Below are 27,549 nucleotides of genomic sequence, written 5' to 3' on the forward strand. Positions count from 1 at the left end.
AGAGAGGCATATTCAACTCGATTGTATTCGGTTCGATCAAGTGAAATGTGCCCCTGTGCCTTTAGAGCAAGCATTTCAACCACCCCTAAAAACTTCAACGGTGCCGTCTACGCTGTGACCCCCTTCCCCCCCATGAGCAATCCTGCTTTAGACAAAGTGCGCAAAAATATCACAAAATTATTTAGCATTTCACTGTGGATTTTTTTTTAATTTAATTGTAAAGCGATACCTGAAAGATAGGTGAAAGGTGAAAATTGCAAGGTTAAATTTTATTGAATTTCACTGATTAGAAAAGAGATGATTCATTTGAAACTTCAAAGTTTATGCTCATTTTAGTATGAAGATCCAGAGGTTATAAAAGAGGTTTTTATTTGAAATTTTATAGCTGATGTTCATTTTTATATGCATTCCATTTTCACATTCCTTGCATTTTTTTTATTTAACTAATTCAAATGAAAAGGAGTGGCCTTCTTTCCCCCAAGATTGCTTCTCATGGGCGTATCTCAAGGGAGGCCAAATGCTCCCTTCCAATATAAAAAACATTTAAAATAAAACCAAAAAAGCAATAAATTTTAGAAAATGATTAAATGAAGGTTTCTTTAATTTCTGAAATTATACATGAGTTCGGCTCTACGGTTACTTCGCGACTGATTTTAAAAGTGTATATTTCTTTATTGGGAGCTCATTGAAAAAAAGAGTAATTTTGTTTAGTTGGAATAAGAAACGTAATACTGCTATCAAGGTAACGCAAGGCAATACAGCGCTAAAAACACTTCCCTGTTCACACAAAATCCCTTCAAAAAGTAATTTATGTTAAAAAGGTAATTTCTAGGGCCCATCCCCATGCACTGTAAACAAGTTTAAAATTTCGAAAAGAGTACCTCCTGCAGGGTCGTCGTTTCAAAATTTTATTGAGTATCTAAGAACTATGTGTTTATTTGAGCAATAGCTACCTTCGCATATATTCCGTTCTACAATAGAAAAATATTAAAAATGAGTGCATCAACAGACGTAAGGCAATATAGCTATATGCCATTCGTGTTTCCAACTGCTTAACTTTTACTACTGCCGTAAGAAAGTTAGTACTACAACAATTTGCATCCAAAGTAAAGGTCCTTTCCTATGACTACAGCTACCGACTCGTTAAAAGATTTTTAATCTTCGTCTTCCATGACAAGCACGAGCGTTTGTGCTAACAGCAAGTAAAAACAAATACAATTTTCTGTTCATTCATTTATAATCTTCTATCTAATGATTAATATTAATTTTGTTTAAATTTCTTCTCAACTGAGTTCCTTTTGGATGTTGTATGAGCGAGATATTTTTTTACCATCAGGTCACGATTTCATGCTAAAGTATCATGTTCTGTAACAGCATCATTAGTTTCTTTGAAATGCCTCACAAGATGCCAAAACTGTTCTCAGAATCATTATTTATGTACGTCATTCTCAGTTAAAGGTATATTTTTTCAGAGCGTGGACATTCTTCTTTCTTTAATTACTTAAATATCCTTTCAAGTTTAGACGAAGTAGAATATTCTCATCGATATTTTTTAGGTAATTTTTCGACGAAGCTCGAGGAATTCGCCAACCAGCTTTGGAAAACGTTTGGTAGAGATTATACCATTCCAGATAATTTGGCGCAATATGCTGAAGAATATTTTGAAGATTATAAGTCTGCTTTCAACAATGAAGAAAATCCATTGGCAAAATTTTCTCTGCAATGTCTACCGGAACCAGGTAATCACAATCTTGAGTGTCTAAATTCTTTTAAGACCCTGAGTACTATTATGATTTTTCCACCTTTAACTACTTACTGCTTAAAACTGGTTGTTTGAAGGTAAACTGAATTTCTTGCTCAAAACTATAACGGAAAGTTATGGTCTTGAGTAAGAGTAATTACACTACTTTGCACAGGTTTTTACTTATAACAAACGTTTTGTTTAACCAAAGCTTTCTGTATTTTTGCTGCTTTCTGTCATAACTCATGTATGTCTATCTAATTTGGTGACTAATCGCCAATTTGTTTGACAAATTCGGTGATACATTGCTAAGTTCACCAAATTTTATAATGTAATTATCTGAAACGGCTTAACGCAATTAAGTTTTTTTTCCTTCTTCTTTTCGAGAAGGACTCGCCAAAAACCTTTTGACTCCCCCCCCCCTTTTTTTTTTCTTCGATATGATGCAAGTTTCACATGAGTTAATTTTAATATTATCTTCATTTGCATTATTTACACAAGTGTGTTTAGCATTCAACATGTTTGAAAATCAGAACAAAATAAGTTTTATTTTTTTCTGAATGTGTGGATCAACTCAAAGTATATTTCAGTTTAAAATTTTAACAGTTATTTTCCAAGATTTTGAAAAACAGTTCTGAAATCATTTATAGGTCCTTTCATGCCTTGTGAGGATTTATTTGGATGGTGGAGTCTACGATGTGGAGTTTGGGTAGTTTTCCTATTGGCGCTCTTGGGAAATGGAGTTGTTGTCATTGTTCTTATTATTGGACGCAGTAAGATGGACGTACCACGATTTCTGGTTTGTAACCTTGCTGGTGCTGACTTCTTCATGGGCATCTACCTTGGAATGCTTGCAGTAGTTGATGCATCCACCTTGGGAGAATTCAAGGTTAAATCTATTTCTTACACTACATTTCTTGCATAGTCGATCCCAAAAACGTAAATGACGAATAATTTTGTGATAAACTTTAAAAAAAAAAGAAAGCTGGGTCATTTCACGTCAAATCGCCTAATGACATTGGCGGTCATGTCGCCGATTTTGTCCATTATTTGTTTACTAATAGATATTTGAGATAAGCTCAAATTAAGTTTTTTAGATTTTTTTTTTTTTTTTTTGAAAATTATGCTTATTATTTCAAAACAACAAAAAACACCCTTTTAATTTTTTCTACATAGCAAGAGAATGATTTAAATACGCTACAAAAAAAAATGTGATGCAGATCGTAGTTTGTACTCCAGCGATATGACATTTAATCTCCGAATTGAAAAAGCATGAAAACTGACAAGATAAAGAGTGACAACACCCATAAACTATTTACAGAATACTTTCTGTTGTTCACACTGAAAGAGAAAAGTATTAGCTTGAAATTGATATTAAATTTAGCTTAAGTGGTTGAAAAATAAAGAGATTTTTCTAAATTCATGCCAAAACGGTGACTCCGAAAAATGATCAAAACTTGAATTTTTGAAAAAATTCTTCAAAACGTAATTTTTATTTAAAAAAAACCTAAAAAAAAAATAATTTGAGCTTTTCCCATAGATATCTATTCGTAAAAAAACCGGACAAAATCGAAGACATGACGGCATGGACGACTATTTAATTTGGGCCAGGGGTTCTCAAACTTTTTCGACTCATGGCAGCACCCTTTGACCAGTTAGAATTTTCTCGCGGCACACTAGTTCTCTATTACATAAGGTAAGTGCGCAAAATAAGGCTACCTTAAGGTTCATAACCAAATATCTTGCTCATTTATGTCTGAATTGGCAAAACCTTTTGCATGTTTATCAAAAAATAAATAAATAAACAAAATTAACATGAAAATTTGAGTTTCAGTTATGATTTTCAGCAGTTTTAACAAGGAAAGGCGATTTGGTCTTATCAGAAACATAGGTCTCCGTCAATGTCAACTCCGGGCAAGGATTACTTCACGCATATTTGAAGATTTAAAAAAAACGCCAAAACGCGCGCGCGGGAGTCAAACTTAAGAGAGTTGAGAAATTCTTTACTATCAATACAAAAACATATTCAACCTCATATGATAACTTCAAAAACATTACCAAAAATTCCATGTTTACTTCTATGGAAAGGAGAAGGATCCATAAATTGTCACATTCAGACAACTGGTATTTTCTAATTTTTATGTTTTCTTGTCTCTCCACTGCACAGTTCGTACACATTTATGCAAAATGTGCAGCAGAGGATCATAACCTCCACTTTCCACTTGATCCTCCAGTGTACTGATAAGGACAATGGCGTCCTAATAAGGTGAACCTTGGCCTTATTGACAGGCCCGTTATTTGGGCGATCAGTGGCGGATTGCAGAAACATAATGAAATGTGGCATTTTTGTACGTATTTTGTTGCTTTTTCCCTATAAAATGTACATTAAACACCCCCCCCCCCGGACTGGCCTGCTTATTGGGCTGCCATCTACTTTTCTAAGTTATCAAATCACAGCTACGGTACACAACGACATTTTTCTCTTTGAATTCGTAAATTACGTAACGTTTGATGCAATACACTGTAACATGCAACAGTGTGATTGCTACACTGTTGCATGGTAATTAAAAGCTGCTGGTTGAAAAAGTTTAATCATCAGGATGGTGTTTTGATGAGCCATGATATAGCGAATGTTTATTGTGCTACCTCAAAAAATAGGGGGATGGCTTCATAGGTCTGCATGGCTCTATTTGGTACAGCCACCTAACATAAAAATGGATACCATAGGCACGTTGTGGCATCCCTTGCCTCTTCCTATGGCACCCAGTTTGAGAATCCCTTATTTAGGAGATTCGACGTGGAATGATCCAGCTTTCATATGAAATAAGGAAGAAAATATTTAAAGTCTTAATAAAGAGTGTCCCAAAATTTCAAAAATTATTCATAGCCGCCAAAATTTATGCAAATTTTGGCGGCTATGTCATTCAAATATGCTTAAGACCCTTCATTAAAAGCACATATGTTCACTAGACCGGTTTGATACGCTGCACGATACTACGCCGAAAGCCACTCAAAAGTAGTTCGAAGAAGTTGCTATAATTTTTTCGCTCTAAAGCGGAAGTCAAACATGTAAAAGACATTGCGTGAACCAGAGAGCTAAAGTGGACCAAGTTCATGTACGACTTGATCCATTTTAGCTCAGAAAGCTTCATAGTACAAGAGCCCAAAGTACTTTGTATGATATGAGGCATTCAGAGCTGAAGTGGCTTAAGTCGTTCATTAAGGCTTAAGTTCATTGGCTTAAGTTCGTTCCACTTTTGCTCTTAACTTTTCATATAGCAAACTTATGGCTATAGCGTAATTAATTCAATTCTCCCACACGTTTTACTGCTTATTAATCAACTTTTATTACAAAATTTAGGTTAAAATCAGTTTTTCATTTGGTACCGTCGACTTCACTATAAACGGGTTCGACTGTATATGGGGCCGAACCTCGTTATAGAACACCCGGGGCTGAAACAAACGTGGTGATAAAATAACCAACAAGCTCGTTTCTGTGCATAAATGCCTGGCCATGAAGTTTATCAAGTTCTTTAGTGAAAATGTCAAAGAATGCGGTCCACAGAAAATTCAAAAGAAAAAAGTGACTGAGAAAACTCTTCTCTCAAAGCATGATAAAGAATCAAAACTAAAGTGGACTTATCTTACGGCATCAAGTGGCTTCTTTTACTGTTCTCAGACGAGAAAAAGTAGAGTTTAAGACTGTCCTTACGAATTGAGATTTTATTGCAAATAAAATAACTAAACTTATATTTTTGAGATTGTAAATGATATTTAATTATTGGGCTGGTACATGCAGTCAACCCTTGATAACTCGAAGTCCCAAGAGACCGGCTAAAACGTTCGAGTTATTGGTAGTTTCAGTTATTGGAAGTTTAAACAACAGTCTCAAGAATATTGGACCCGATGAAACCTTCGAGAGGAAGGAATATTCGAGTTACAAGCTTCGAGTTATAAAGATTCAACTGCACTTTTATCCAAAGAAAAAAAGCCATTCTTTCCGTACTTAGGTACGGAAAGCGGTTAAGGTTAAGCGGTAGTTCAAATATCATACGCAAAAATTTTTTTTAATGTTTTAACATTACAAAACGGAGTCTTCTCAATTTAATTGTGAAAAAATAGCTGGTTCAAATTAAACAAAATTTGATATATGGAGTTTAATTATAATGCCAGTTACACATATGTGATAAAAAGGGAGAGTGTCATTAAAAATTTAAAATTGTTCATTTTAAGATTATTTCGATGACATAATGATGTACATTATTCCTCAAAAATTGACAACATTCATATGGGTCATTTTCTCTAAACTGCTAAATTCTTGTCCTTGCTCCAAAAATAATAAACTAACTAGTATAGAAATAAAACTGACGCTAAAATGCTTTAACAGCATGTTTTTAAGTTTGTAAAATAAGTTAAAACAAACACTCTATTATTATTATACATTTAAATAATTTTTTGACATGATAAATGTCATTCCCCTGTGTGTCCCTACCTCCACCTTAAAGCAAAATCAGCTCTAAAGATTCAGGAAGCCATGCATATTTGTACAGAAATTGTTGTTTAACCTCTTAACAAGTGTTATGCAATGTTGTAAAATAGAAAAATAAAAAAATTTCAAGGTTTGAACTATTTAAAAAAATTAGTAAAAAATGTCCTTTGATTTTTTGTCATTCCCCTGTCGAGGAATGGAATGAATGTTTCTCACACCTGGTAATAGTTGTATTAACTCATAATTTAATCTTTGAATTCTGGTCTCATCATAGAAATAATTTTAATTAGTTCTTTTTGAATAAATACACGGTGTCAAGTATATTCGGGTGATCTCAAGTTAAATCTTGATAAGTATTTTGAATGACTGTCATTACCCTGTCTTTGATAATTCATTTAATTTTGTAATAATCGCTCAATGAATGATTGACTCTTGTTTGTATAGAGTTTCCCCCCCCCCCTTACTTTAAGTGACATTGATATTTGTTGTTTGCAGTTATGACAATATATAAGTTAATTTTAATTTTTGTCATTCCCCAGTCGTCCTTCCCCTGTAAAATGTAAAGGAAATAAATAACCACAATAACTACTTTTTGGACACTACGACATTGAATCTTTTTCAATTTCATAAAAGTAGTGTTTCCTTTTTCCGACATAAATTATAATATCGTCAGTAAAACCCATTATTTCCTTTAAGTGTCATTCCCCTGGCACAGTGAATGCAATTCCTTGCCCTGTTCAAATTGCGCTGTTTAGGGAAAATGACCCATATGTCTCTTAGTGTACTCGCAAATAGTTTTAAAAAGTATTTACTTTTTTTTACCCCCATCGCTGCGCAACTTCGATGGGGAAATGTTGCAAAATTTGGCCAAGTCAACGGAAAATAGTGTGTACGCTGGTATTAAATAAACGGAAGCCCATTTATTCTTCTCTCTGACTATCCCACATCCAACGGTATCAGTATTGGCTTGGGAGACATTGACATTCCAGAAGAGATAGGGTTGCAGACACAGACACGCACACAGACGCGCACATATTTCAATTATATAAATTCTGTAAAAGCATTTATTTTCGTGAGCCGTAGTTTTCGCCAAAATGAAATATCTGTGATTCCGCGAGCTGAAAATTTCGCGAGTTTCATCTAAATAGAACCAAAATTTGATTATATACATAAAGTTGAAATATTTCGTGTGGCTTAAATTTTTGCGAAAATAAGTGATTTTGCAGAATATAAAAAAGTTTTTAAAAGAGTTATCTAAGCGGGTTTCGCGTTTGCTAAGGCCGTCTCTGTCCTTGTTGATTAAAAAGAATTACTTTTCTAAAGGATTTTTTTTTTTACAAACCATTTTACTTTCAAGATAAGTAGATGATCAGATCTTAAAAATGTTTAAGATTGCTGAAAACGTTTACTATTTTGGAAGAAAAGGATAGCTCCCCTTTTTGAAAGCTTTCAATAATAACAAAAATGCTTTAAAAATTCATTTGTCAATCCTTTAATTTTGTATTTACTATTATGATAGAATTTGCTTCTATGAAACTCATTTCAATGACATTTTAACAAAATACATAACGCTTTCTATGCGTAATTAAATGTTCTGTATTGGAGCTGTACCGTTCTTGCTCCAAATACATGTAACCCAAATAAAGTTTGAGTTCTTAATAATCATTCAAATAATATGTGGTTCTAATAAGAAAACTGCGAGCATCATGATAAAAAAAAAGAAAAAAAAAACAATTTTGCTTCAAAATAATGCAACAAAATTGGTTACTTTTTCTTTACTTTCTCATGAAACATAGTTCGCACAACTTCTTTTTTTTTTTCAATGTTGGAATATTGGTTGGTGATGTCTCCTTCTTGCACATGGTATGAAAGATTATCTTATTCTTCATCTACTTCAATGTGAAACACAAAACCGACAAACTTTTCTCCTTCTTGCACCGATGTCTTCAAATATTAAACGGTAAAAAACTCTCATTATTTCTGGAACAATAATATCATTTTTTTTTATTTGTCAGGTGTCTGCTATCAAGTGGCAAACTTCAATCGGATGTCAAGCGGCTGGTTTCCTAGGCGTCCTCAGCAGCGAGTTGTCCGTCTTCACGCTTTCCGTAATAACACTTGAACGAAATTATGCCATTACTCATGCCATGCACCTCAATAAACGCTTATCACTACGTCACGCTGGATACATAATGTTTGTGGGATGGACTTTCGCTTTAGCCATGGCTTCTTTGCCTTTGTTTGGGGTCAGTGACTATCGGAAGTTCGCAATTTGTCTGCCATTTGAAACTGAAGACGCTCTTTCTCTGAGTTATGTGGTTTTCCTCATCCTGATCAACGGTGTTGCTTTTCTCATCCTCATGGGTTGCTATCTCAAGATGTACTGTGCCATCCGTGGATCGCAAGCCTGGAACTCAAACGACTCGAGAATCGCTCGCCGTATGGCCCTTCTGGTATTTACCGACTTCATTTGCTGGGCTCCGATAGCATTTTTTTCTTTAACGGCTGTGTGTGGTTTGCAGCTCATATCTCTAGAAGTACGTATTTCCTATTCATAGTACTGTTTTGAAATAGTTATTATTAAAAGTGCAATTCGTCCGGTCTTCAATTTTTTTTTCTTTCATCAAAATGTATGAGCTTATCTCCTTTTTCTTCTATTTTAACGTAAAACCATTTATTAAAAAAATGAAAAAAACAGAAGTTTTTTCTTAATTTAAGCATGTTAAATACCTTTACTTCTCAAGTGCTATGAATTCATGAAGTAATAGGCTTTTTACGATAGGGAATACGTCATGCAGTAATAGATAAATACAATTATGCTACACGATTAATTCTGAAATGAAATTCTCGAACGGATGAGAAAACATTTTAAGTACTTTTATTGGCGAGATGATTTATTGTTAAAATGAACCGGAATAAAAAATATTCTGTGTATTCAAAATATATCTTTCAGCAAGAAAACGTCTCTAAGACCATATTAGTAGTTCAATATTAATTTGGGTAATGAATTTCATAATTTATGTTGATGAAGCAATATAAAATTATAAATTAATGCATAAATCGTTTTTTTCCCCTCATTTTATATCACCATTAAGTAAAATTTATTTTAATCCCAACTTTTTCTCAATTATTTTCCAACTTTCTTCACCCCGCATCTCCTCGTCCTAAGGCCCTCATCTGGGTTTTAAAAGTTCAAACAATCTGGTCACTATATTTTATTTATAATTGAAATGAATATTTCTCAAACTTCAAACTGTCAACAAATGAGATGCGATTTTCTAAACTTTATTTTGGAAATTTGAGTATTTGTCTTTGCAGTTAACATATCATTATAGAAGTTTGGTACGACCCCATTTGGAGTATGCTGTTCAGTTTTGGTCTCCTTATCTTAAGAAAGACATTAATGTATTGGAAAGGGTTCAAAGGCGGGCTACAAGGCTAATAAGTGGACTTTCCCACTTAGATTATGATTCCAGGCTTAGAAGGCTAAAAATGTACAGTCTTGAGCAAAGAAGAGACCGAGGGGACATGATTCAGCTGTTTAAATTTATTAAAACCAAAGATGTTACGGGGCTAAAGTTTAGCACTGAAAACAGGACAAGGGGTCATTGTTTTAAGCTATTTAAATCTCAGGCTAACATGGATATTAGGAAAAATTATTATTTTAGCAGGGTAGTGGAACCTTGGAACAGCTTACCGGAAGAGGTGGTAATGAGCAAAGGAGTAGACAGTTTTAAGAGGGCCATTGATCTTCACTGGGGATTGTAAATTGACTAGGACCAGTCAAGCTGGGCCCAGAGCCTGTTGCTGGTCGTCACTTTTGTATTTGTATTTGTATTATGTTAAAGCTTCGCCCATTGTATCGGAAGTACAATTAAGCCAAAAAATTCGTTAGTTGCACTAAACTGATACATTAAAATATACTTGCAAATCGGATTAAATAAACCAGTGGGTCTAAACTTGGGGGGCACGCCCCCTAATGAGGGTAGAAGAATTTCAAGGAAGACGTAAATGGTTCTAAAAAATAAAAGAAAATTTGAAATTAACAATAATTTGCACAATTTCATGATCTCGTGCAACTATTTTTGACAGAATCGACGTTTTATTGGTGTTTTTAGGAAATTTTTCATCCTTATATCTTTGAACCTAAATTTTCAGTATTGTTTTACTTAAAGTCAAAACATCGAGCAAAGCACTTGCGTAATCAGAGGTTACTTTGTCACAGTTAACAACGTAATATTAAAAAACTTATCAATGACAAAACGTGGCAAGATTCCCATTGCAAAAGAGACTGGTATTACATGCTAACTTCACCTAGATCCTACATTCTCAAATTAATTTGCATTTAGTTCTTTCATTCTTTGATTTCATGTGTTACAATAATATGCTCAAAATCAAGTTATGTGTAACAATATTAAATTTTGTGTTGCTTATTTATATTTTTATTTAATTATTAGCTTCAGTTATCCTGTCAGCTTTAGTTTCAAATACCCGTTTTCCGATTGCTCTACTGTGTTGACCTCACATGGTGTAGTGGTGTGGGTGGGAGGGAGGGGCGCGTAAGAACACGTTACTGTTCAAAGGAAATCGAAGAGCCTGAAAGATTGAGCACCCTTGAAACATACAACTAATTTTAATGACATTTTTTTTTCTAGGAGGCCAAGGTGTTTGCTATATTTGTACTGCCACTCAACAGTTGCGCCAATCCTTTTTTATATGCAATATTTACGAAACAGTTTAAAAAAGACTGCATCCACATATGCAAGAGGATTGAAGAATCTCGAGTCACTCGTGGCATTGGTCGAGGAAGACACAGCTCCAACTTCTCAAATCGTCAAACTCCTGTTACAACAAATTCTGCAGCTGCTGCAGCGACTCCTGGTAGCGACAGCGAACCTCAACGGGCTCGCATGTTGTCTAGTAGCGTTTGTCGCTGCAGCAAGACGTCTTGGAAGCCTAAAGAACGAACTCGCAGTGGATGGAAGGAGTGGGCATTCAAATATGTCCTTTGTCGAGGAAAGGAATCTGAACGTAGCTCAGCGGATAGTTACACCTATGCCATTGCACAAATTCAAAAGAATAACGAAAAACGGAATAAGCACACTACTAGTATATCCAGCGAAAACTTTTCCTCAAGATCAGACAGCTGGAGACAAGGTAAAAGCACCACTTTGAGTTTCTGAGCAACCTACTTCATTAACTTCTTGGTTCATTAAAATCATTAACTTTTTAATTTTATTAAGTCTTCACGATGCGAGAAGGAAGCTGAGTTGGGGATTCCCAACTGGATTCCAATTGAAATCCCCACTTTAATAAGGAGTGATATCAAACTCGTGAACAAGATTTGATAAAGGGGGGATTTTAATAGTTTTTTAATCCCTGCCAGCATTGTCAGAAAAACAAAGTCTTGGGTCAAATAGTTTATGTTTAATTTCCACAGTCATTTGTACAACAAAGGAGGGGGGGGGGTTAGAGGTTAACCCGCCACAGAATCCTTGATTTCAAGGAGGGAAACCAGTTTAGACAGGTAAAAAAATCCACTTTTATATGTCATAATATGTTAGTAAATCTATTTAGAAATATAGTGCCCAAATTTCAGTGAAAATTTCCGATTTGTTCCGATGCTATGAACGCTTAGGTGACTGTGGAGATTCGGAAATGTTCTCAGCATTTTTTTTTTTTTTTTTCAAACGCGTTTTCTTCGAAACGGCTTTTTTTTTTTTCCATGTGGTGGCATTCTAGCTCGAAGAATTATTTACCAATCATTCTGAAAATTTGTGTGAATACTCTTTATTCAATTACAATCTATATGAACCTATAACTCTGGGATGATTTTATTAATAAAAAAAATATTTTTTTAAATTCAAGGATGAAAAAAGGGTGGAAAAGTATGACATTGAAATCAAACACTTAAAAACCTGCAATTTTCAACTTTTTTTTGATCACGATTAGGTTTATATTCCTAGTAAATATGTGTGTAACGAAAAAGTAAAATTGTAATGATTACAGATAAAAATAGTGGCTTCGGTAATGCCCACCAGCAACAAGCTCTAATGGCGACCGCCCATAGACAGCAGCTTCTAACTCCACTACTTCTGGTGGAAATGACTGGAAATAATTACAAAGAGTACTTCAAAAGATGAATAAAATATCATCTGAGTTTTAAAAAATTCTGGTTATTCCTTCCCTGTTAAAAAAAAATGCACGAAAAACACTAAAACTTGGCCTCCTAAATTGGTTTCCCCCTTAAAACATATTAATAATAACCAGTGTGATATTTTATATACATTTAAGGGTTAATTAAAGTGAAAATCAACGTAAATAAAGCACAAATATTGGAGTAGATACAGCATATAGCTGTTTCAAGGCTTCAATGGAGCCTCTTCATCAGTGCAAAAAGCAAAGTCAGTTCTCTCGCAACTTTTGGTTGTGTTGGTGAGCTTTTTGCACTGATGAAGAGGCTTCATTGTAGCCTTGAAATAGCTATATGCTGTATCTACTCCAATATTGTGCTTTATTTACGTTGTTTTTCACTTTAATCATATTGTAGCACAAAGCTTATATGATAATTTTTCCTATACATGTAAGGGTTGTTACGACCCTCTCTCTCCCCAACCCAAGAAGGAACGTTGGCTGCACTAGTAGTGCCCTCAATGATCAGTCTTTTTACAGCACCCTTCGATCAACATTTCCCTTTTTAACTCTTCACCATGTGAAAAACTGCAAAAATTATTTAAAATTGTGCCCAAATTTTTTTTATATAAGAGCATTTTGTGTAATCAGACTAATGATTAATAAATTAAACAGGAAGGAGTTTAATGCAGATTCAAATTATAAATTACCCATTTCTTAAACACAAATGCTATGCATCTTCAAAGCTTCACCATTCTTTTCCTTTTATACTATGCCAGATTCATCATAACCTTTTTATAAGAAGCAATATTTCTTCAACAAATACTCTGTACTACAACTCAAATTCAAAATAATAGAATATCAGAACTGTTTGAACAAAACTTGTCCCTGAGTCGGGAAAAATGAACGCATGCGAATTAAAAAGACTAAAACTAGTTATTCATGAATGGGAAAATCAATTGAAACAACTTTTCAGGTAATATTTTAACAATTTATGGATCATTGGGAAATAGATAGATTTTTTATATGCGTCAAAAAATTTTCGAATAATCTATTCATTTAATGTGAATTTTAAAAATTTGCGAAAATATTTGCACACCTGTTACCCTATAGTTTATCACAAGTATGGCGCTTGGCGTCCGGATAATTTTAAGCTCTTTTACAAGACTTTTATTGCTCAAAATGGGTCGTCAAGGTGATAAATAGGAAAAAACGAAGTTACATATTGTATCATTTCTTAAAGTTCGAAAAAAAATATCCAACTCAATTCAAATGAACGTTTTACAATCTATGGTATGTAAGATTTTAAAGGTACATAGGACTGACCAACTAAAAAGTAACCGACGTATACGAGGTAGAAAAATTGTAACACCTGGCAGAGATGAACCCAAATTAAAAAAATATCGCCCAAAATAATCGTTGAAAAATGCTTCTTACGTCCATTAGTGTTGGACAGAATGTATAGTTCTCTTATCCACGCCAACTGCACTTGGAAGGTTGCATAAACTGCAGTTGCAATTGCGGATCTACGAAGTAAGACCACAGATAAATATGAAGCAGAAACGTGCACGACTCTCCTGGAACAAAGAGAAGCTCAAACAGGGGCAACAAGGTTGGAAAAGTATTATATTCAGTGATGAATATTTTTTTGAAATATCTGAACAAAAAAAGGTGTTCGAGTTTGACGAAAAGCGTATGAGAAATCTTGTGTAAGACGTTCTCTCCAATTTGACACATCCTTCTTGGTTTGTGGGTGCATGGGGGCTGCTGGAATTGGGAAATTATATATATCTTAAAATAAAACAATGCTTGACTTCCGCTGTTTAACAATAATACTGCTTGATAGTCCATCTGAGGCACAGCAGTTACACATTTAGTGACACATTTTATCTTTCAGCAAGATTCTACCCCGTGTCACATCTCTAAAACCAACTCATAGATTTTAAACAAAAAGAGGAATTTCGGTATTAAACTGGTCGAGCAACTCTACCAATCGCAATACGATCAAGAATTTGTGGTACCGTCAAATCTAAATAAAGCGGTTCGAGACCTGGTGCCCGCCAACAAAATTGAGTTCGTTGCCGCATTTAAGAGGGTATGGAAACAGTGTCAGAAACAATTAATGTAAACAGGTAGTAGAATCCTTGAGAGAAAGGATTAAAGCATTGAATCCAACAAAAAATGACGCATTCTAGTATTGATATTGTTTCTTTTGAAAGTGTTTTTCTCCCTTTAATTTGAATATTCTAATTTTTTGACTCAATGTAAATCTTCATCACTATAAACTTTTGGATTATTCTGTCTGAAATTATTTTTAATTTAGTATATTTGAAATAAAATGCACACTTTAAGGTTTAAGAAAGGTGGAAGATTTATTTAAATACCTAATTTGCACTTATATTTGGTTAGAATAAACTATTTTCCAAAATGTGGGAAGCATTCTATTATTTTGAATTTGGGTTGTATTATCAAAACCTTTAGTGATTTCTCCGTTACTGGTTTTCCACTAAATGATTTCGACCGGTAAAGAGGGTACAGTCGTAAATTGCAGCAAAACGTCTATCAGCTAAAACAGAGCACTCAACACAAACATTAACGCTTAAGTAAATTTAAGTTAAATGTATATTTTCTTCAATTTGCTTTTTTCCCCCTTCAATGGAAGCGGTCAACCCCTTAAAATCCTCTCGATGGGCACGCCCTTGAATGATGTGTTGTGAAGGATGAGTTTTTTAGATCAAAAAGCAAGAGGGGAAAAGATATTTTCATCCTTTTGCTCAATTGTATTGAGTATGAATGAGCTTTTCTGAATTCTGTAGCTATATTAATCTGGATTCTGCATTTAACAACTCCATCAGATACTTGAAACTGTCAATGTATTGTGTGTTTTTCGCCTACGTACTTTGGATAAATAAGGTTGCTATAATATATTTGTATATTTGTCTATAGTTAAAGTGAACATTTTTGACACTTGTTGATCCGCCATTTACAATAATATATAACGACATAAAACAAAACTTACGAATTTAAAGTGTTTCCAGCGCTGCTGAGAGCCAAGGCCTTGTCAATTTAGTCACCCCCCCCCCCCCCCCGATAAAACTTTTAAGGATTCCAAGCTTAGTCACTAGTTTCTGACTAGGCTAACATGGCCTCTCGTCAGTTCTGAGTATCAGCAGCGCAAAAAGCTGTGAACGTGCTGCTAAGGTACTTGAGCTCAAAATGTTCATTTTTCAATGAGTACGCGCATATATATTATATTTATCTACAGGGTAAATGACTAGTTATGGGCAGCCAACCAATAATGGGCATGTTTGTCTTGTATGGTCAATATCAAGTTTGTAATAGCTATTTCAGGGACAACGTTAGTGTACTCTTAAAATGGCATCGTTTAAGAACACCGCCACCACATTTTTTACAAACATAAGTTTTTATCTTCAGTGTCATTTATCATTTTAATGCGTCTCAATCACTAAAAGCTTTTTTTTTTTTAATTACATTTTAGTTTTTGTAGGGTTTCTTTCTTAAGGACCTGATATTGCTGTTTTTTTAAAAATCAGATCGCAGTTATATTCGTACTTACTCATTCTTTAGCTTTTTTTTCTCCTTTTTTTATCATATAGGCATATTTTTGCCATTAATTATGTTACTTAAGATGCTTTCTAGCTAATGTGTCCTTAACCAGTCAAGTAAAAGTAAGTATTTCAGTTATGGGTACATATGACCATAATTGTTTTTTGGCAATTATTACGAAAATTATAATTCGGAATTGATGATAAAACATTAGTTGAATTTGGAAGACGATAAAAAAAATATTCAGCAGTAGGAAAGTTCTCTTAATTTCATTTAATTATTTATTTTTGTTGTTGTTGAGAGGAATCTTTCAAAAGCGATTTCTCAGTTATAAAATTCTTTTGTTTTAATGTTGCTCGAATTGGTAAGTTGAAAGTTGATAATATTGTAAGAAAAATAAATATCTTAATATCGTTGAATACTTTTGTGTGTATTTCCTGAAAATAATTAAATTCGGCTAGCATAATTATTGCTAGTTTTTAGTATGCCCATAACCAAGCGAGTGCGACTATACCTGGTCAAACCAGTGTATTCCAATTTATTTTTTTAAAAAAGGTATAAATCATCGTGGATCATTAATGAAATTTTCACAGCAATAAAAGTTAAATTTCGAAATTCAAACACCGCGAGAATTAGATTTATCCATGAACTAGAATTGCCTCATCACAGTTCAACAACAATCCAAATTACAAAAGAAACCCTATACCATACCCATAACTAATCAATTACCCTATAATTTTAGAAATAAGTTTAATAAAGTTAACGGAAATAGATTCCTTTTGAGATCATTTTTGTTTTGAATGAGGAAGTTTGAATTATTACTGAAAAAGTCGTTTATTATACTCATAAAAGGATTAGACTTTAAGAAACAAGAGTGTACGCTTATACTTTTGCGGATGTTTGAAAAAATGACTTCTCTTGGGAAAATTTCTAAATTCGAAGAGTAGGGGAGAGTGTTGTACCTTGGAAAACTTTTCATATTTTAATTTTTAACGTCGACTGTTTAAATCAAATTTAAAATCTAAAAGTCACATTAAAATATCCCAAAATATTTAATATTTTTTTTTAAATTCAGACAGTTTGAAAATAAAATATTGCCAGCCGTTTAAAGTAAAAAGTTCCAAACTGTATCAAGGTACAACATCCTATTGTACCTTGAGACACATCCTCTTGTACTATGGGATGGGGTACTTCATGATTCAGGAAACAGCCATATACTTGAACCAGTTTTGAACCAAAAAACAAAAAAAAAAAAAAAAAAATTTTCATGATGATGAATTACATCATAAATAATGAATTATGAATAATGAATTATTGTATTACTGTGTTTAACCTTCCACGTAGGCTCAGTTTTTATACTTTCCAGTCCTGAAAAACGGGTCGATTTTTTTTATATTTTCTTAACCCTCCGCGTACGGCTCACACGATTTGAGCGGGTAATCAGTTTCGTTCCCGACTACAAGTCATATGAAAATCGTGGAAGTTAAAAAAATCATTTGATGCTTATTTTCGCTGTTAGATGGCACTGCAGGGTTCAAGCATTTCTGTTCACTTGCTTCATTTTTTTTTTCTTGTATATTTGTAAGTTTGCCTTTCGTAGACTTAGAAGAACATCTTAACTATTAAGATCCATCCATATGTTGAACCTTAGAACCTGTCCTAAGGTACAATATGTTTGGCTGTCCCAAGGTACAACACCACGTGGTTTAAGAAAGCCAAAATGGTGGTTGGTCACTCTGGACCATATTTGTTGCCTTTAGGGAAATAAATGTGGCTCTGGGTCTGTTTCTGATCGATTAACCTCCCCCCCCCCCCAATGCTTCAAAATTAATGTTATAAAAACGAAGTTTTTAGATGTTCTGTATATTATTAGGAAGGGATTATCAGAGGTTCTTCCTTTTAATTTTTTTGAAATTGTAGTTTTACAAACTCAATTTTCGTCGTTCTTAGGTGATGTAAAAGGGTTTGAGTGGGGGGGGGGGTGCTTCCCGAATGTTTTTTGAAATTGAATTCTTAAAAAAACAATTTTTGGTAAAGTTAGAGGCCCGGCAATTTTTCTTAATTGAAGCTGCAAAAACGAGATTTTAGACCATCTTCAATATTTAGACCACGATAGGTATTTGGGGATCTTCTCAAATAAAAGACGTAAGGTTTTTTTTTTTGGCCGGGGGGGGGGCATCTATGGCTTGGTAATTTGAAGGTGACACTTTCGAGTGTCACCTTTGGATGAGTGGCGAGGCATATCCCTATCCGATTGACACTACGGACTTAGTCTTACCCGTTAATCTTACCTATCTTACACCGTTAAAATAAAAAGTATGAACTATTAATTCATACTCACGGAGTAGGAAGAAGGAGAGAAGTGTCCTACGGGTTTGCTAGTGTAAAAGTGGCAACGATTGTTCACTTTTTCCAGAGAGCGCTGTCGGCGAGCCGCTCCCGACAATCGCAGCATATCAATGTAAATGATGCTAAGTCTCTCATTTTTTTAGAGGTAGCTATTAAAGCAAAAAAAGAAACAAACTACTGGAAATTGGTTGTAACAAGGGACCAATATAGTGGACGATGTACGGCTTTCGTCCACAGGAAGTTAGCGCAGTATTTTGATGGAAAAATTTATTTAATTTTTCATCACCTACTTGCCGAATTCGTCTGCTATTAATATTGCGCTGTGCGATGTTTTATTTATTACGATTTGGAATTTTTCTATTCCTGTAAATAATTGACAAAATGAGAATGTAGTACAATTATTTACGTAAATACATTTTTTTAATTAGTTGTAAATTTCGTGACATGTTTCGAGAACTAATTAAAGCGAAATAATTTTTTGCTTTCACGACCTTTAACAGACAAAAATAAATGTTAATGTTCTATTTACTTAACTTCAAGCTGATATTGATTATAATAATTTTATTCATGTATTTACTCACTGCTTAGACATAATTGTTATTATTGTTTTTTATTATTATTGCATTTTTTTCTACAACCAAATCGAAAAAAAATCTGGGAACCTTTTTCATTTAAAAAATACATATACAATAAGAGTAAATTTTCGAAAACTTGATTAATTTCAACAGAAAACCCCACAAATATCTCAAAAAAGCGTTCCAAGGTATAATTTTTTTAATGAATAAGGTTTCTCGATTTTTTTTTCCATTTGGTTGTCGAAATAAATGCAATAGTAAAAAAAAATAATGATAACAATTCTATTTAAGCAGTGAGTAAATACATGAATAAAATTATTATAATCAATATCAGCTTGAAGTTAAGTAAATAGAACATTAACATTTATTTTTATCTGTTACAGGTCGTGAAAGAAAAAATTATTTCGCTTTAATTAGTTCTCGAAACCTGTCACGAAATTTACAGCTAATTAGAAAAAATATTTACGTAATTAATTCTACTATATTCTCATTTCGTCAATTATTTACAGGAATAGAAACATTCCAACTCGTCAAAAATAAAACATTGCAGAGCGCAATATTAATAGCAGTCGAATGCGGCAAGTTGGTGATAAAAAATAAAATTTAATTTTTTCCATCAAAATACTGTGCAAACTTCCTGTGGACGAAAGCCGTACATCGTCCACTATATTAGCCTCTTATAACAACCAATTTCGAGTAGTTATTTTCATTTTTTGTTTTAATAGCGGCCTCTAAAAAAATGAGAAACTTAGCATCATTTACATTGATTTGCTGCGATTGACGGGAGCGGTTCGCCGACAGCGCCCTCTAAAAAAGTGAACAATCGTTGCCACTTCTAAATAGGGAAGATTCATCTCCTCCCTTCTACTTCCCTGTTCATACTAAATATATCTCAAGATGGTGATGGTACACTCATCAGTTTTGTGTTAAAAAATAAATCAAATTTAAAGAAGACATTAAAAACATAGTGAACTAATAACACATTTTCCTCCGGTTTTCCAAATACCCAAAAATGGGAAGATGACAAATGTTTGATTTTGGAATACAGTGCATATCAAAATGTTCAATTTTATTTTTTTGGTTGGAGATTACCCCCCCCCCCCTATTTGGAACATTTTTGATCGATAGAGCTCGGCGCCTTTTTGACTCTGGCGCCGTCGTGCCCCGCACGACCTTGCACATAGGGACGGCGCGGCCCTGGCGACGACAACATTAAAAGCACTTTTTTCTGTTTGTCTTTAAAAATCATGGTTTAAAATTTTTTATGCAAATTTAATAAAAAGAATTATAGGTTTTAATGTAAACCAACTGTTTTTTTTTTATTTTTAATTTCAGTACGATGTATTTTTAGTTTTGTCTGTTTAATTTTCAGTTGAATTTCGATAAGTTATGTACATTAATAATTTTGAAGCTTCTGTCTCACAAAAATATGAAATAGAGAAAATAATACTTTGAACTACTTTTTTCGAGGGACGATAGCACGCGATTTTTATCTTTTCTTTCAGCAGACCATGTATTTTCTGATTAAAAAAAAAATAAAAAAAGAAATTTATGATTTGCCTGCAAAACTCAGTTTTACTAGTTATTTTATAGTCACATACCATCCTTTTACGCGGGGGTAACGTTCCACGGAAATGCTGCGTAAATCGAAACCGCGTAAATTGAGACTTAGTAATAGTGTTAACATAAGGGTTAGGCTCCGTAGATGAAAAAAAAAAATCCATTTTAGTGATAGATTGATATATATAACAAGTTTAATGTGTACTTATTCCAATACATACACAATTCACATACACAACGTTCATAAGGAAAACATGAATTAACTTAGTTTTTATTAAAAAGAGTTGTTTTGGCATACAATAAAAAAAAAAAAATCTCTGTAGTTCTTTGTGGTGCATTAACGCTTCCATGATCACTCGCTTAATTTCTATGACGAGATCTTCCTTCACTAATAAACCAGATCATTTGCCATTGTCTAGGAGTGGCTCAAAATTTTCAGTGTGAAAGCTTTTGGTTTTGTGTCACAAATGTCCTCATTGGTTTGGTTCTCCCTTTGTCACTTCTCAAAGTTCTTCCTAAATTGTGCGAGTTTAATAACTTTACTTCTAGAAAAAAGCTCTGGAAACAATCGCAAAAAATGTTTCCAGTTGCCCAAGCTCGCTTGTTAGCACGTCAAAATGCAGTTTATTCAGGGTCTGGTTACTGAATAGACCAACTAGGCCGTGCCCCCAAATAGATATTTTATTTAACCAGTAGCTGAAACTGTTTTCGCCAATGGCTAACATTGAAAGAGTTGACTACACAGGGGTCCCGAAAAAGCATATGGCCTAGGGCCCCCTTACAGTTTGGTAAGACCTCATTTGGAGTATGGAAAGGGTTCAAAGGTGAGCTACAAGGCTAATAAATGGACTTTCTCACTTAGACTATGATTCCAGGCTTAGAAGGCTAAAAATGTACAGTCTTGAGCAAAGAAGAGACCGAGGGGACATGATTCAGTTGTTTAAATTTATTAAAATGAAAGATGTTACGGGGCTGAAGTTTAGCACTGAAAACAGGACAAGGGGTCATTGTTTTAAGCTATTTAAATCTCAGGCTAACATGGATATTAGGAAAAATTATTATTATAGCAGGGTAGTGGAACCTTGGAACAGTTTACCGGAAGAGGTGGTAATGAGCAAGGGAGTAGATAGTTTTAAGAGGGCCATTGATCTTCACTGGGGATTGTAAATTGACTAGGACCAATCTAGCTGGGCCCAGAGCCTGTTGCTGGTCGTCACTTTTGTATTTGTATTTGTATCTTAATTGGGCCCTGAGTTTATTACTTTTTTTCTACGATCTTAGGAGTTGGGATTTTCAAAGATTGGAAAATTTAATCTGTTTGCAATGCCACTTCCACGTAAAATCGAAACTCATCCGCGTAAAATAAAATAAAAGTGTCAAATCATACACAGCGTGTAATCGACACCGCGTAAAATAAACCCGCCTGAAACGAGGATCTGCTGTATTTCCTATCACTTGGGGGACACTAGAAATTGCTGACATGTGGCGCCATCAATTGGAACTTATTGGTTATATTTGTATTGTTTTCGGGGCAAAAATGTTTTCTTTTTTGTATAAATTTCCGACTTTAGAAAAAAAATCAACGGAAAATTCTTAAATTGTGGAAAAAACCCGCTTATTGAAGAAAAACCATCTACAGAGGATGGTTTTACTGCATGAAAGACATTTACTTTCGCTTCGTTTTTTACATTCGTTATTTCAAAGCTTTCCTATTTATGCTTCATGCGAAAACATAAATATCAGAAGATAAATCAAATCTGGATGTGTAGCTCGGTTTATTATAAAACAAAATGCGAATTCTTATGTAAAACTAAACTGAGGATAAGCACAGGAACCTTTTTCTATTTGTGCATTTATTTCATTTTCATTAATGTATTAAACAATTAACAATAACTACATCTTTTAGCAATTAGATGAAATCTGCTAGGCTAAATATGTAAACTATTTGCTTTCAACTAATCACACGGATTATAAGCGATTAATTTAGTTCGTTTTTTTTAGCATCTTTAATTTGAAGATTTTTTTTTTTTTTTGGAAATACAATTTCTTCCTATAAACGTTCTTATAAAGAAGTATCAATCCTTAATGCCTTATAAAGAAAGCGGAAAATTTTAATCCATTAAAGAACTTCTTCTTAGATGATTTTAAATCTCAAATTTAAGAGAAATGGTACATTTCTAGACCGTGGGTCTATTCAGGGCCGGATTTAGCTTTTGAACCACTCCGTGCAAAAGGGAAAAATTGCGCCCCTTTTGAACTGCATGTATAAAGTGCCCCCCTCCCCCCCCCCCCCCCAACAAATGAAAAAAACACATGATCTTTTTTACATTTTTTGGCAAACACATAAAATGTGTCAAAGTAACTTGGCAATTAATGTAAATTGTAAATAACAATTTTCAAATCGGCTGACAGATTTGATTCTGGTGATTTCAAATTCTCCATTCATAAGACAGCGATCTGAGAGAGAGAGAGAGTAGATCTAACGTCTGTGGCTTAAGTGGGAGTAAAAAAGCCAAACCCTGCGGCACGACAGTCCATGAGGGCCGAGGCCTACTGTGCCCAACTCAGTTTTCCTGACCAGGGGCTCTGGGTTGCAAGGCATACGACCCGGTTAGGTGGTCAGCCTAACGCGGAACCCCCCAGTGTTTGGTTCCCAAGTGCACTTGGTACTCATTTTATCGACCCACTGAAGGGATGAACGGCTGAGTTCAACCATGCTCCACCCGGGAATAGAAATCCGGGCCTGTGGCGTGGGGGCGCGAAGCGCTAAGAGCTCACAAATCAGGGGACTTGTGTTATCTATGTGGAATCTAGAATTAGTAGAATTATGCTTATGTGTTACATGCATATTACTAATCCTTTTTCTATGTGCAAATAAATAAATAAAACAGTTTGAATTTTGAGATTTTGAAATCAGATTATGTTTTTCTGCAATCACGAATTGCGATAGGACTCTACTCCTTGGGTTCTACTAATGGCTCTTATCGCAACAAAAATTAGAATTTAAGACTTTAAAATTCAAATGAATGCCAGGGGCTGGTTGTTATGTGCTGAATGTTGTGTGCTGAATACTTTTTTCGCGAAAAAAGGATTGTGTACAATCGACGGTCGTTTCTAAATAATTCGATTCCGAGGCACGTGGACGCCTGCATTATAATAGAAAAATAAAATCAAGGGACGGGACGTCGTTCAACGGTCAAGTGAAAACAATAAGCAATTCGTGATTGCTCAAAAAAAAAAGCAATGTGAACATTGCGTCATGGGTAAATTTTGCGCCTAAATAGGGGGTCTAGGGGTTACACCATGGAAAGTTTTCTGAATAGTAGCTCTGAAAACGCTATTTTAGACAATCTTTGATGATTTGATGATGGAAGAGAAGGAATGTTAAGGGGACCTTAGTTTGGAATTTTTCGAACTTGAGGCTCAAAACAAAATTTTAAACGATTCAAAATTTTAATTCTGTACACAAAATTTGAAAAAGAGAAGGGAAGAAGAGGTTGTCAAAGCGTCTAGAGAGGAAAATTTTCCAAAAAAAAAATGCAGTTGTTAGCAATCTTTGTCTTTTTTTATTTATTTCTAATGGGACTGTGTTAGAGGCTTTGACTTTTGTAGACCTAGTGCGATCTCCCGATGTAGCATCCGTATCAGATGGAGGTACCTGGGCTCTTACAATGCGAAACTGAGCTGGGAATTTAATTTTCCCGAGAGTACTTCAAGCCAAACGAATAATCGAAGGATCTTTCACATGCCGCAAAATCATACGACCCGGGAGCTGTCTATTTTATTCATCTTGAAAATCCATCGATTAAAGCTAGGTTTGAACCTTTGTCTTCAGGCTTAAGATGCCAACGCCTAACCATTACACCACTCGGTCGGCAGGCAACACTTGTTAAAGTAAGGGAATGGAATGGGATCTGGGATCATCCCCCATACATTTTTCGTCCAAAATACGTAATTGTAAGTAATTGTAAGAGAAGGAATGGGATTGGAGAAATCTTCATTAGTAAATTGTCAGAAGTTTTAATTTCCAAAATCGCAGTTTTAGACGATCTTCGGGATGTTAGGATGAGGAGAATTTAGTGCCTCTCCCCTCGGAATTTTTCGAAATTGAAATCGTTTAAACAAAAGTCGACCTTTAAAGGTGGAAAGGGAAGGTTGTAAAAACTTCCGCGAAAACTTTTCAAAATTGAAATTATAATTACGCAAATTGTAAGCAATCTTTGATGACGTTAGGGTAAGGGGTAAGATTTGCGGAGACTTCCTCGGAAATTTTTCAAAATTAAAGTTTCGAAAACAACTTTAGACAATCTTTGATGATGTTATAGGGATCAGGTTTTAGGGTTCTAGGGTTTCACCTAACAGTGGGAACTCTTTCAGAATACAGTCCTAAAACCGGAAATATTAAAACTTTTAATTTTCACCCTTACCTTACATTTTAACATGTTTGAATTCAAACGCTTACAGCCCCAGAAGTATATTTTATTGATTTGGACGGAGGTGTTTTTATTTATTTATTATTTTATTTTATTTTTGACTTTTGTGTGATAACTATGGTCATTTTTCTACTATGTTTCATTTTAAATATCGTGTCTCATTAATCTCCTGCAGAGTTCTTGTTTTAACCTTCGTTTTTTCCCTTCAACCATTTAACAACTTCTAGTGCGACTTTTCATATCAATCGTTTAAATCTCACTTCTCTCTATCTCTCTCTACTTTGATTTATCTGTTTGAACCATATTTTAACGGCATAGATATTTTTCAGCATTCAGCTTTGAGATTTTCATGGTAAGAAAAAACCATGTAAGTAAGAAAAACAGAAACAGAAAAACATCAGCACCCCAGACGCTATCTTGTTTATTTATAAATTTATACATTTTTTAGTCTAAAGCGTGCCATGAGTTTCCAAATTGCACTGAATACTGTAAGAGCATTTTTTTCGCGAGGCTTTAATTTTCGCAACCCTGTCATAATAAAATTTTTTAAACCTTGTAAAAAATCTTTTTACGTCGGATTTTTCAATTTTCGCTTCTGTTTGCAAAAAAAAAAAAAAAAAAAAACGCGAAATTTTGTTTTCCGATGGGAAGTCACTTCTTCCAAATCTTCCAAAAAATTCATAATTCGGGACATTTTGCCTGATGATTCTGAAAATTTGGAGACATAATCTTTACTAATAATAAAGCTGAAAGTCTCTCTGTCTGGATATCCGGAGGATGTCTGGATGTCTGGATCTCTGTGACGCGCAAAGCGCCTAGACCATTCGGCCGATTTTCATGAAATTTGGCACAAAGTTAGTTTGTAGCATGGAGGTGTGCACCTCAAAGCGATTTTTCGAAAATTCGATGTGGTCTTTTTCTATTCCAATTTTAAGAACAAAAATATCATAAGATAGACGAGTAAATTTCGAAATTATCATAACGTGGAACCGTAACATGGACACAAGCCAATTGGCGAGATACTAAATTATAACGTGGAACCGTAACATGGGTGCAAGCCAAGTGGCGAGAAAATTCACCATACATTATTTGTAAATATACAGGCGAACCAAAAGACCTTTTAATTTTTCTATTACAGGCAAAGCCGTGCGGGTACCACTAGTTGAAATAATAAAATGCCTAAATGTAATTATTTACTAAAGATGTAAGCACATGTGTGAATATCCATAATTTATCATTCTGCAAAGTTTAGAGCTCCGTTCGGCAGAAAAGTTTTCTCCTCTTAAAAATTTAAGTTCGAGGCGTCCCTGCTGGTGTTGATCCTACTTATGACAAAATGATTTTAAAATCTCTGTAATTAGTATAAAAGAACTAACACCTTTTACTTCAAACTTGTGCAGACTACGGTTATAGAATAGACAAAGGGATATCGCGATGCGCCCTCTTCATTTGTAGATGGTGCCAATATTTTTTCCAGAGAAATTAGTTTTTTTTTTTTTTTCAGCAGCTCAGTTGCAAATATTTTTCATATTTTGATTTGGCAATTTTGCGCCCCTCAAAAATCTTTACTCCGTGCCGGGGCACGGACTGACGGAGTATTAGTTATCCGGCCCTGGTCTATTTTTCGTCATTAGCCGACACCAGTGGTGGTGATTCGGGGGACCCCCCCCCCCTTTTTATGGTTCATTTATTTATTTATTCAATTTTCCAATTTAAAAACCAAAATTGGACATTATAAAAAAACAGAAGGGTCAAAGCTTTCAGATTATAATTATTTGTTTTACTTTGTATATGTGTTTACGAAACATTACTTAGCACAAGCAGTAATTTTCAGTTTATGTATTCATTGTTTAGATATTAGTAAACAAATTGTTTAACTAAAACAAGCCAATGAATTATTGAAATTATTACCAAGTGTGTGTAACATCTGAAAATAATTTGGGGTAAATAATGTAAGGTTATTGTGTACATAATTCATCAAAATCTTAAGAAAAACGTGAGTTAAGCTGCTAAATTTGCATCAGTTACCACCCTAAAAACCTGCCTTAGCAAATGCCCCCCCCCCCCCTTTTTAGTCCCAATCGTCGCCTCTGGCTGACACGATAAACTTTAAAATGAGGGGTAAGTCATTGAATTTGATAAAGGAATAAGGAAGATTTCATGGACCGACAGAAAAAGGCAAGAGAAATCACATGATTTCAATTTATTTTAAACAAAAGCGTTCTAAAAGAACTAATTCAAAGAGTATTTATACTATAACTTATTGCATTCTCTATCTAACTTTTTTTCAAAATACGTTTCTGACGAAAATTTAATAATTGATTTGAATTTTGTGTTCATGAATTTAGGTGAATTAGATAGAAATGAGAATAAAGCCATACTATAAAATAATACTCCAATTAAAAATTATATATGCAATATCATTCACTGCCGGATGAAAAAAAAAAGTTTTGGAGGAAATGAGTTTCGGAGATTTTAGAATAAAAAGAAAAATCAAATAATTATTTTCAAACAAGGAGTTTGAATTTACGTAAAAAAAAGTTTAAAAACACAGGAACTATGTATTAGACTTCAAATTGAACTATGTATTAGAATTCAAATAATGGCATTTATCATGTAAGTGCAATTACACTTCTATTAAAATTCTAAAAAATCCTTAATATTTTCCTTTTTTTTCCATTTGCACAGTAATTTTTTATTCCC

The 27,549-nt window shown here is 34.1% G+C and overlaps 1 protein-coding gene across 1 annotated transcript in view; it reads left to right on the plus strand.

Annotated features, from left to right (window-relative positions):
• Positions 1–27,549, plus strand: part of LOC129231195 (leucine-rich repeat-containing G-protein coupled receptor 5-like) — a gene marked incomplete in the record, with an annotated part of 122,887 nt that overhangs the window by 54,486 nt on the left and 40,852 nt on the right. Inside the window, 4 exon segments of the mRNA XM_054865443.1 lie at positions 1,557–1,739; positions 2,392–2,630; positions 8,246–8,767; positions 10,886–11,376. Of these exon segments, the coding sequence (XP_054721418.1) occupies positions 1,557–1,739; positions 2,392–2,630; positions 8,246–8,767; positions 10,886–11,376 (1,435 nt within the window).

The sequence above is a fragment of the Uloborus diversus genome, chromosome 10 (assembly GCF_026930045.1).
Source record: "Uloborus diversus isolate 005 chromosome 10, Udiv.v.3.1, whole genome shotgun sequence".
Taxonomy (NCBI): Eukaryota; Metazoa; Arthropoda; class Arachnida; order Araneae; family Uloboridae; genus Uloborus; species Uloborus diversus.